This window comes from Rhyacophila brunnea, unplaced genomic scaffold (assembly GCF_057557595.1).
Source record: "Rhyacophila brunnea isolate RB1 unplaced genomic scaffold, BYU_Rbru_1.0 scaffold_2, whole genome shotgun sequence".
Classification (NCBI taxonomy): Eukaryota; Metazoa; Arthropoda; class Insecta; order Trichoptera; family Rhyacophilidae; genus Rhyacophila; species Rhyacophila brunnea.
The window spans coordinates 58,689,070-58,701,640 of record NW_028232859.1 but is presented as its reverse complement, the minus strand read 5'-3'; the positions used below and the strand labels follow the sequence as shown (position 1 = coordinate 58,701,640).

Genomic DNA, 12,571 nt, shown 5'->3' with positions numbered 1-12,571 from the left:
AAAATACATAATATATGTAGGTATTGTTACCTGTGCAGTGACACCTATGAATAAAAAAAGACAGGAAGGAACATGTGTACAAATCACGGCAATCAAAAAGGCCGGCAAATATGGCCGACATTGCCTGATACACAAACATAAAATACACAAAATTACAAATACATACAGACCATTTGTTTACGCAAAATCATCACTTTCCAAAATGGCGAATTTGGTTGCCAGTTTTAATACTGCGATAAATCAGTATGTTCCTTCCTGTCTTTTTTTATTCGTAGAGTGATACCTATTTCAAAACGTGTTTTTTTTTCATATTTATATTTCATATCATATTTAAGACGGCATTGATAACTCTTATTTTGAATATGTTACAAGACCCCTTATTGAACACAAATTATGGTTTCAAATACGATGTGAAAATATAATCACAAATTCGTTTAACGTTTGCTTTCTAAAAATTAATTTCACATAATTGAAAGAATTAACAATCTCTCATGTATTGCATTTTTCGTTATACTCTTCAATAACTATTTACAACTAACGTCATCCTCCCTCTTTCATAAGAGATTGGTAGATTTTCAGACTTGTGTTTGATAACCCTGAATTCGTCATACTTGTGTCTGCGGAACGCCTCCCTGGCCGATCTGTGTCTTGACAGTGTGGCGCGCGCGCGGTTTGGGCGGCGGGGTGGCCGTTGGCCTTCCGTTGGGATTAGGGCTGCTGGAGACGAAGTGACCTTCTTTGAGCGAGACGGCCGATCCCGAGGAAGCCTGGCTTGCCGGCCTGGAGTTGAGGGAGAGGGTCTGCGGGCGGGCTGGCGGCGGTTTGTCGCGATACTCGTAGACATTATCCCGCGAGCGGTGCGTGTTGTCCACGCCCGGATCTTCCCCGCCATCCGGCAGCATGAAGATATCGCCGCTGTAGTAACGGTCCACATCTCTACATAATGGCATTACAATAATTAGATTAATAATTTTTATAAGTAAAATCAGTACAAAATAATTATTAATACAAAGATGTTGTTTTACTAAAAAATAAAACATCATCTCAATAATATAATAATTATAATAAGTAAATGTTTACAAACAAGTATCATACAACCATCAACTATTATCCAAATCCCGTTAAAAGTTTTGCAATAATTATGTAATTGTACAAACTACAAGTTCTTTCACCTGATAACTGCGTTCCATAATTTCTGGGGCAATAGTAATAATGCCACATAACTTACTGTACATTAAAACAATAAAAAAACATAACATCCATGAAAAAGGTTGGACTTCTGGTTGAGATTAAAATACAATTTTCCATATTTTTGATAGTAAGTACTATAAATAAAATTCGTATACTCTTGTCAATTTTAAATTTTACAGTGAGTAAATCAAATTAACTTTCAAAATATTATATTCGAGAAGAGGCAGCCTATCTTTGGTAGAAAGTTTGCAACAGAAGTATTACATACAAAAAAGTGAAGACATGATAGATCAGTGGTTCTTAACCTTTTCGAAGTCACGGTGCACTGCAAAAAATTGCGGTGCACCAAAATCAAACGGTCAGAAAACAAAGAAAAATATGCAGACATAACTTTTATTACAAATTAAACATACTACATAACAGTCAAAGAAAAAAATTATTAAAGAAAATATATATAAATTCGTAAGTTTTTCTAATTTTTTCGTTTTTATATTAGTTATTGTTGAGAAACCGAGCTCACACAAATATAATCTTGAAAACTATAACAAGATTTTCAGTGCCCTCATGTAGTCTTAGACAGAAATCAAAAATTACTCCATAGTTATTTCAGAAAATTTAATTTTTAGAGTACGATCCGTTGACAATGAGACCAATTCTTCTTCTTCTTGGTACAAAAATTCACAACTCGATGTATCAATCGTAGCAAATGGATTTCGTGTCCAGTCATAATTTTCTATGTGTAAAATGCAATATTTTCTTCCAATAAAGTTAAATGTTCTGTTATAGCGGATATAATTCCCTCGGCGATGTTTTCGTTATAGTTAATTCGGCAAAATCGAAATCACATTAGATCTTTCGTCGGCTTTCATAATCTAGCGAAGGACTTTTTCAGTTTAAAATTTTTCGGAACTATTTCGCGAATTTTTCTGTTTTTATCATTTTTTTCGCGGTGCACCAGTGCTCTGCGGTGCAACGGTTAAGAACCACTGTGATAGATCATTGAAAGTACTACATATTATGGAGTGTTTCATTTGTCGTAAAAATTGATTAGTTCTCACCATATTACTTGAACTATAGTTGTATAGTTTTTAAAGTATTTTAAAAAATGTCAAAAGATTTATTTTCAAAAAGCTGTGAATATTTGAAATCTACATAATAAAATATATCTCAAGCGACGGATAGAAATGAGTCAAAAAACATAATATAACATTCTTCATTAAAAAAAATGTTCTGTTACAATATTGGGAGCATGTCTACCCGTGGTTTGTGCTTTTATACCTACATGAAATATCTTACGTTTTCAATATAATGTGTTTCTTCCTCGGTATGGCCCTGCATGCAATTCAGTTAAACAAATAATAGTCAATAAAGTATGTAGGCATAATATCAATAATTATATTTGTAATATATTCATTAAGCATATTTTTAAACCAGATTTTTGAAGTGAAACTTTTTAATGTACGAGGGTGGGTCAATAATTCCTTAGAAAAAAGCATTAAAACAGGTTTTTTTTTTGTATCTTTTTTTTATTTCTCAACATAATTTCCTTGGAGCTCAATACACTTGGTTAGACGTTTCTCAATTTTTTTTAAACCGTCAGAAAAATAAGTTTTCGGAAGGTCCTCAAAATAAGCATTTGTCCGATCGATGACTTCTTCATTTGAAAAAAAACGTTGTCCACTTAGCCATTTTTTTAAGTTTGGGAAAAGGAAAAAGTCACTGGGGGCTAAATCTGGCGAATACGGTGGGTGGTCGACCAATTCGAACTTCAATTCTTCAATTTTAGCCATTGATCGTAAACATGTGTGAACACGGGCATTGTCCTGATGAAAGAGGATTTTTTTCCTGTTTAAATGAGGCCGTTTTTCTTCAATTTTGTTTTTTAGCTGGTCCAATAAAGATGCATAATAATCCCCTGTTATTGTTTTTCCTTTTTCCAAAAAGTCAACGAAAATAATTTCACGTGCATCCCAAAATACAGTAGCCATAACCTTACCAGCTGATTTTACGGTTTTCGCCTTCTTTGGACATGGTTTGCCTTCGCAATCCACTGCTTTGACTGTTCTTTCGTCTCGGGAGTATAGTGGTGTATCCATGTTTCATCTACAGTCACAAAGCGACGAAAAAATTCATCCGGATTGCGTTGCATGAGCGACAACAGGGCTTTAGAGGCCACCACCCTACTGCGTTTATTGTCGACTGTGAGCAAACGCGGCACCCATCTTGCAGAAATATTTTTCATGCCCAATTTGTCATGTAAAATAGAAATGACGCTACCTTTTGAGATCCCTGTAACCTCAATTATCTCACTCAACTTTAATCTTCGGTCACTTAACACCATATCGTGGATTTTATTGATCATTTCTGGTGTAGTCACCTCTACAGGACGTCCTGAGCGTGGTTCATCCTTTGTTGATGTACGACCACGTTTAAATTCATTTAACCAGTTATAAATAGTTGCAAGTGAAGGAGCAGATATGCCGTGAACTAAATCCAACTCATTTTTTATTTCCTTTGCTGTTAACCCTTTTATATTAAAATGTTTAATAACATTTCTAAACTCAATTTTCTCCATTTTCCATTTTTCCATTTTCCACAAGCAAATTTTTTTTTTAAATGTACGAGAAACACACAACAACCCGACCAATCTGATTGAAACTTCGCAGCATACTGAATCGGTAGTGCCGCTGCATGAAAACAAACCGCTTGCAGTACTAGTCGCGCCACCTGTCGGCTTTTCTAAGGACTTATTGACCCACCCTCGTACCATACACAAAAACTCCCGGGTAAGTGAAACCCGCTGATCTATAATGAAAAACTGTCATGATTTACTCGACAAATGAAATAAAAATCAAAGGCAGCGGGCAGAATCAATCCACAGATCTTTCGATTCGCAAGCGCGCATGCTGCGGTTTGTGCCATTCCAGCTATTGGGTGAGTGACAATAGAATAAAACGACTATTGTAGACGCAGATCGATTTTTATCAATTTTTTGTTAGTATTAACGGACGGCAATATTAAACTTTTGAAAAAGAAGAAAATGATTTTATTGTAAATAAAAATACCAATTACATTTTGACGCTTAAAAACTTATATATAATATCCAATTTACCATTGTCCGGTACATACTTGTATTCGAAGTGTCCGAGAATGGATTTCAAATTAAAAGTTTCACTTCTCTCGCATGTGCTTACTACACACACTCGTATTGTATAATATAAATCAAAGTTATTCAGCAATTAAAATTTTAAATATTATGGTTATGAAGTTTTCCTGCCCTGTGAATATAAATATAAGTATGTATGTACAGTACTCTCTCAGTAATCGGCCACCCCAAAAACCAGACAACTGACCGATTAGTGAAAGCGGCGGATTATAGTGCATACATACAAAATATGGTAAAAATGAATACAGGTATTTCGTAAAAATAGTTTTTTTGAGAAATTTGTTCTAGCAAATTACGGTTTTATTTATAATCAATCACTTTCGTCGCGATGTATGTACGTTTTACGAAGGAAAAGTTTCCAAAATAAACCTGTCTCATCTGCGTTGTATACTTGACTACTGAATTTGACAATCGAATACCGGCGAATTATAGAGCCTGATTTTGTGCTTTCAACTAGTAAAAATAACGGCGGATTATAGTAGGTGTCGGATAATCAAGCGGCGGATTACTGAGAGTGTACTGTATATGTGTATGTTGAAATAAAAAGCAGATTTTCATAGAATAATATACGAGGCGACGATCTTCACCTCCATTGTTGTGTTGTGCAACCGACCACACCGAAATATTGAACGAAGAATGATGATGAAGCGTATGATAGTATAGGAGAAAAGTAAAGAGATAGTCCTTGCCCAGCTACTTGGTAACGTAGAGAGCACTGACCTGAGGCGACCTACCTCTTGGCCTGCCGCCAGAGCAGACAGCACACGACTAGAAGGACCACCAGAAAGAGACAAGCGCCCGACATACTCCAGAATGCTATCTGAAGGGGCTCTTTTGGCTCCCACCAATACTGAAAACAATCAATACACATTAAAATTATATAAGTAAATACATATAGGTAAAATACAGCATAATATTTAGTGATGCTATCTATGATCCGACAACATAACAGTGAACATTTTGATGTTGGGTTGTGTTCGGCTATTTTCTGCCAGTACACGAGTGTCTACGAAGGAAACAGACCATATTACAGGTAGAAAATCGTCAAAGTTACTTTCAATATGAATACATTATTAAACTACTGTCCACAAGACGATCTCGGCGATGCGTCGTGTGTAGAAATTTTTTGTGTTGTCATTTTTTGACAAAACCAATCCAGTGAAATTAAGTTTTTAATTTATAACAATTCTATTATCAGTAATTCACTTAGAAGCCCAATTATTGTTCGATAATTAACAATAGAAAAATAAATTAAAATAATTTCACCTCTTAATTATTAATACCTATTATGATAGTTAGGTTAATTAATACTGGGTAATTATTGAGTATAGAAAGAAAAAGATCATTAAACCACATCAACTGATTATATTGCTGCAGGTATTTATTAATTAAATAATTAGGAGAACATAAATTATGACTTAAGGGGGGACATGCTCAGCGTAGGTCAAAATGGAGCTTTTATTGCATTTTCAAAGCATGATAATGGACATTCATTAAACGTTGTAGATAATCTATTTATAAAATTTTGAAGCCTTATTATCCTTTATATTTATTTTAAACATTTCATGACTGCATAAAGTATTTTATTACATAAAATAGTATTCTTTTATACCTCTCGCTCTAATGTTTTAGAATTTAGTCAATTCAATTCAATTCAATTCATTTTCAATTCAATTCATTTATTTTTTTTAACATATTGTGGACATTACAAATTATAAGTTTAAGACGTTGATACCGCCTAAACCATGGCATCCTCAGAGGATCCAAGGCCATGAGGCCTGAATCATCATTGGGCTGATTCATGCAAACATGAACAGATCGACTGCGAGGCAAATTTCTAGCCCGTAAGCAAATAGTAATTATTAATATCATTTTTTAATATTATTACCTACATTAGCCTTCATCCAATTTTGACCAATAGGTATTAAATTCGTACACTTACCTACATAAATATTGAAAGCAAAGTTCCCAGCCATACAATGTACCTAGCACCTAGAATATCTGATTTGAGATTACTTTGAAAAAATATGTATTTGTACCTAGTTCAAATATTTAAAAATATGTACCTACCTAGCAAAGAAATACAGCCCTTTTCAAAGCAGGTACCTAAAAAAAGGTCTGGCTGACTATTTCTGTGGTGAGCGAAATTCTCAGAAATAAGCCAGGTACATAATATGCAGAGTGTTTTTGTCATTTTTCAGTGACAGAATTTGTTTTATTTTATTCTTGCCTAGAGTTGACCTGCTCTCCAAAAAGGGATTATTCATTCGGTTTTTGGTCTCTCAGGACGCCGGCCGCGGCCGTCGGCGTCTCCCGCCAATTCAAATTTTTTTTTTTTTTTTTTTATATTTTTTGTTAAATATTTTGTACGCTGTACTTTACTGTATTTATATTCCGAACAATAAACGCCCTGTTTTCGCCTGTACTTCCGCGTTGTCAATCAACATAAACATGTCCCCGAAAGAAGAAGCAGACGATACCACCGTGACTCACCATCACATTACATCATCAGGGGGGTCCAGCGCACTCATCCATCACCCCCCCCCCCCCTTTCGGAGGTGACAACGTTCACAACATGACATTTAGAAACAAAGATATATAAATATAAGAGTATTACATAAAAAAAGAGATATATCAGTAGATGAATTAGATAGGTACAAGGAAGTACACCGGATGAGTTAAGCAGACCCTATTTTAAGATTTTATAAAACAACATCCACCTAAACTCATTCTCACGTAGGTGGAATATATCAACACCCAAAGCAATTTCGTTGAACATAGTTATCACTCACCCAATTGGCATTACCAGTGGCAGGTTGGTTCTGCACCTTGGGAGAATAAACAACTGGTGGTCTCTATTTCTAAGATAGTTATCAGGGACACACAGGTCAACACTGCCCAGAATGGCAGAGTTCTCATTTATACCTTGTATAAGTCGAAAAAAATACGTAGCTAAATAAAGATTTCTTCTAAATTGCAGACTGCAGTATGTAAGCATGCCTAAGAGAAAGTCAGTTGGATAAAGCCACGGATAGTATCCATACAACCTCAAGTAAAGGAGTCTCAAGAATTTCTTCTGTACCCTCTCCACCATAAGGCCATACTTCAACTGGTGCGGTGCCCAAACAATAGACCCACTCTCAAGTCTGCTTCGAACTAAAGAATTAAATAAAAATTTTAATACCGTAACATCTGAAAAGACCCGGGAAGTACGCATGACGAAGCCCAACATTTTAAGCGCTTTGTTACAAATAGTAACTATATGGCTAATAAATGTCAGTTTACTCTCAAACGTAATGCCAAGATCCCTTACAGATGATATTCGTGACAGAACTCTGCCATGCATCGAGTATTGGAAAAACAACACTTTTGAGGCTCTGGTAAACGATAAAAGATTGCATTTATCAATATTGAATTCTAGTTTGTTACGCCTTCTCCAATTTAATACATTATCTATATCAAGTTGGAGCTGACGACAATCGTCCAAGGTGACAACTTCCAAAAAGAGTTTCAAGTCATCAGCGAACAACAAAAACATAGCATTTTTTATTACCAATGCTATGTCATTTATAAAAATCGTGAACAGCAACGGCCCTAAGTTTGAGCCCTGGGGGACACCAGAAAATGTGTAAAAGGTCTGTGACTGATAAAGGCCGTACGATACGTATTATTGACGGTTCCTAAAATAACTCCCGAATAGTTTCAAAAATCGATCCGACAATCCAATAAGTTGGAGTTTTTCCATCAGGATGTCATGATCGACCTTGTCAAATGCTTTCGAGAAGTCATTGTAAGAACAGTCAACCTGGTGGCCTCTATCCAGTGCCGATGACACATAATCGGTAAATACCATCAGGTTAGTTTCCGTTGATCGGCCTGCTCTAAATCCATGCTGTTCATTTATTATGAATGACTCAATTTTTGGATAAATCATGTTGTGCATGATCATCTCAAGAACTTTTGCTGGTGCAGAGAGAACAGCTACCGGCCTGTAATTCTCCACTGATGACTCTGTACCACTCTTATGGATAGGAGTAACCTTCGACATCTTCCACGTTTCCGGGAAGATAACTGTCTCCATTGCGAGATTAAATATATATGAAAGCGGGCCTTTAACGAAGTCAATACAACCCTTTAAAAAAAATGTAGGAACATAATCAGGTCCCAAAGAGCGAGTATTCTTCAGTTTTTTAATAAACTGAAGTACATCGCCCTCATTAATTGAAAAAATATCGACGGACTGGGCACCACATGACGGTTTTCCTGACGTTGAGGCAACATCCAGATTTGGAATACTACTTGCGTAGACAGACTTGAAATGACCAGCAAATGCTTCTGCCACTCCATGTCCGGTCACCTCTTCGCCCTTCCAACTCATCCTATCAGTAAACCCACCATCTCTTCATAACGATTTTACGTAATTCCAAAACAATTTAGGATTTTCGCGAATGGAATCTCCTACCGTTTCCATATATGTTCGATAGGCCCGTCGAACAGCTTGTCTCACTTTCGAACGATAGATGCTAAACATGATATAGTCAGTCTGATCATGCCCAGCCTTCCATACTGTATGATAGTTATGCTTGACCTTAATGTCCCCAATAATCTCCCGAGAAAACCACCTCGGGTATCACCTTCCACCACGACATGGCGACTTCCTCGAAAAACATTGATCAAAAATATTATACACAATATTGTAAAAACATTGTACCGCCTCATTCACATCACAAATCTCGAGCAACTCACTCCAGTCCACTTCACTCATCAATGAGTAAAGTAGCTTGAAGTTTCCGCCTTCAAACCTCCACCCGCCAAATTGGTTGGTTTTGTAAGAGGGAATTGGAGTCTGAAGCGGACGAGTCGACCGAAACCGAAGACGAAAAACTAAAGTTGGATGATACACATCTTCGCGTACAAGAGGAGATGTGCATCATGAAAGCGATAAGTCGATATTGCTAAATACCCTATCCAAAAGTCCATTGTTAGAGTTAGAGACATCATTGTGCTGAGAAAATCTAAAAACAGAAGATAGAAATTCAAGGTCATCGCTGACTCTTTTACCACTACGTGCTGAGTTTAGATTAAAATCTCCCATTACAATAATCTTTCTATCTCCAAATAAGTTGATATTAGATAGCATACTCTCAATAAAACACTTATACACCTCCAAGTCACTTGCTGGTGGAAAATAAATGACGCAAACGTAAATAGTGTCTCCGTCGTCATATTTCAGTACATGCATGTGCAGTGGTGTTAAGATTTTTTACGTTTATTAATTTTTAAACGCATTTATAAAACCATTAGTATAATTTATGACGAGATTATTTTTGTAAAATATTTACGATAAAAAATTATATTGATAATCTCTGTGATCCCAAATTTGACAAGAATTAGGCAGAAATTAGAATTCTAAAGATACTAATTATAAGCTATGTTTTTGACCATTCAAGTGTGATAAACATCCTACGAATAATGATTGCTTTATAATAATTATTAATTAATTATTACAAATAATGTCCAGGATCATGCTTTGAAAATGTAATAAAAGCTCCATTTTGACCTACGCTGAGCATGTCCGCCCTTAATAAGTAGAAGTAAAAAAAAAAAAAAAACAGTATACATATTAAATACATGGATGACCCAATCACATTTTTTTATAATTTTCAAATAATGTCTTAATAATTGGTATTTTTAGTAAAGTTGTTATAAAACCATACTGTGAAAATCGTTTTCTATAAAAATATATAGGTATCTACTTATCATTATAATTATACTCTTTCTTCATCACTTTTAAATATTCTGTCACATTAAAAACAATAATTTTATTTCTCGTGCCTGTCTTGGTAAAGGTTCTTTGTAATACTCCGATCGAGATGGGGTATTCATTGTAAAACTGTAAATATACTATTGTATCGTGTAAAACACATTTTTAACACACAGACGCAGCGTTTACGCTCACAGAGTCCGCATTTACACACCTACTATATACGCACGAAAGTTCGTGTGCTTCTGCTTCTGCCCGTTTTTAAGTTGTTTAGTTATAGGTATATTGCATACTAAAATTGAGCTGTTTAGTGTAACACCACAATCCACTTTTAAGTCGAATTCGAGTTATATACATATTTTTAATTAACTATTTCTTTTATTCAACGAATAATTAAAAAGATTTAAGAATGTACCATTCTAATTATTGAACATACACAATTTTGAAAAACGCTTCTGAGAAAATATGTTACAACCAATAGAAAAAATCTTTTTGAAAAAAGTAAGACACCCGGCAGGATCGAACTTGCATCTCTTGGGTTTATGCCCCGTCCACGCATTGTCCACTATGCTACTAGGTGACATACTAATTATGAAAAATTTTAAGTATTGGCCTTTTAATACCTGCTCATCAGCGCTCTTCCAAATTGCGATCCGTGACGTGGCGAGTAATTGAAGTAGTAGTTACCTACTTTGATTTAATAAACAAAAACCGATTGCCAATAGTAACATGATTTTCTCAGAAGTGCTTTTCAAAATTATGTTTGTTTGGTATATATTTTGTATATAATTAAGTAACCCAGTGCGTAAACCACTGACTTCTCATCCTTTGTTATGTTATGTGGTATGTATTCTCAAAGTTTGGTGTTTATGTGATTGTTTCACTTCTACTACTGCTATACTATTTTACTACACTACTGTCATTGGGCCGCATGGCCCTTATAGTGTTCAAGAAAGAAATGAATAAATACCTCTGTAACTGGGGGGTAGGTGGGTACCAAATGTCCAATGACTGTGGGTAAATATTGGCTCCAAAACGCGCACTCAGTCTGCCGGTAGTTGAGGAAAATACTCGAGTTATAAGTCGTGTTGATGTTCAGATATTTCAGCTCACCGGCCTTGGCCACCTCAAAGTGCAAGCCGAGAATCTGTTGCCGTGTGGGATTGCTGAAAACGAATTTCAAAATTTGGTCAAAAATATGACCACACAGCAGACATGGTGAAGAGTACCTATTGTTAACTGTAAACGTTGAGTAAAAAAAAAGAATTACAATTACATATACCTTAATGGCTAACAAATTCATTTGAGTAAACCCGTGTCCGGGAATTTGTACGAATGCTGTTTGCCGTATCACACTTCGAAATATATGGTCATAATATATTAAAGACCGTCCAACCTCTTTGGGTCATATAGTACTGAGATAAAATTCATGTCTAAATAAAACACGGTTATTGTCGATTTACAGGAAGCCAGTGGCAAGCAAATTTTGAAAATAGGCGATATACTGGATTATTTGTTAGGTTAGGTTAAGATAAGTTAGGTTAGGTTAGGCTAGGTTAGGTTTTCATTCTTAAATTCATGAATTTTGCCAAAATCATCTATGAAAATTGAATTAATGTTCATATTGAATCTAATAAAATTGGAGACCATTATAGTGTACGGTCATCTCTTTTTGATAAAAAGCTCACGGTGCTTTCACTAATTGGACACTTGTCTGGTTTATGGGGTGGCGTATTACAGTAGTAGTATGTAAATATTGTCTCTTTTATAGAAATTTCTAAAATGTTGATTCCCATAGTGTATGTATAGTATTAATTATAAGCAAAGCTTTTTTTTGAAAAAAAAGGTGCCGGAACCCACTTCTTGTAAACAGTATATAAACCTATTGTAAAAACGTCATATATTTGAATAAAAGTATATGGTACCCACATCCTGAGCGTGCCCCCTACCTATCACTAAGGTTAAAGGCAGTGTGATTGTATTCAGAGTATCAACAATCATTAACCAAAAAATGCAATTACACAACCACATACTTTAAAATGTTAATACGCCCAAAGGAAATTTAGCACCGCAGGCGATTTTTTTTACGATTAGAGCAAATTTGTGATTTGCGTTATTTCAATTATCTGGTCTATTCCCCAGGCTAAAGCCTTGTCAGCCCCCCCTTTGTAAGGGCCATGGTGATTTCCAAAGTTCAGTCCAATTTTCATCTGACAAATTGATTCGATTCCTTTTCTTATAGTTAGAGTCTATGGCCGAATGTCTTCTTCCACTAAGTCACCACCGATCAATGTATTCAGATGTGGTCAGACGAGTTTGATGACCAAAAGTGCCGAAACTGTTTGGGTGTTCAACGAAGCTCTTATTGGGGTAATAATTGAACGTAGTTATGCAGAATGTAGCCAGTCCACAATAATGTCGAGCTGAGATAATGGCACTTTAACAACAAC

The 12,571-nt window shown here is 35.5% G+C and overlaps 1 protein-coding gene across 2 annotated transcripts in view; it reads right to left on the bottom strand.

Annotated features, from left to right (window-relative positions):
- Window positions 1-307: 307 nt before the first annotated feature.
- Window positions 308-12,571, bottom strand: part of Gli (carboxyl ester lipase-like protein Gli) — a 37,694-nt gene continuing 25,430 nt past the window's right edge. Inside the window, exons 11-13 of one of the 2 annotated variants that reach the window (XM_085946978.1) lie at window positions 11,092-11,287; window positions 5,092-5,207; window positions 308-936 (exon numbers count right to left, since the gene is read on the bottom strand). In XM_085946978.1, coding sequence (XP_085803104.1) covers window positions 606-936; window positions 5,092-5,207; window positions 11,092-11,287 — 643 coding nt within the window. In that variant the 3' untranslated portion in view covers window positions 308-605. Of the gene's footprint in view, window positions 937-5,077; window positions 5,208-11,091; window positions 11,288-12,571 lie in introns of both variants that reach the window. The other variant, XM_085946979.1, reaches the window with a different exon arrangement.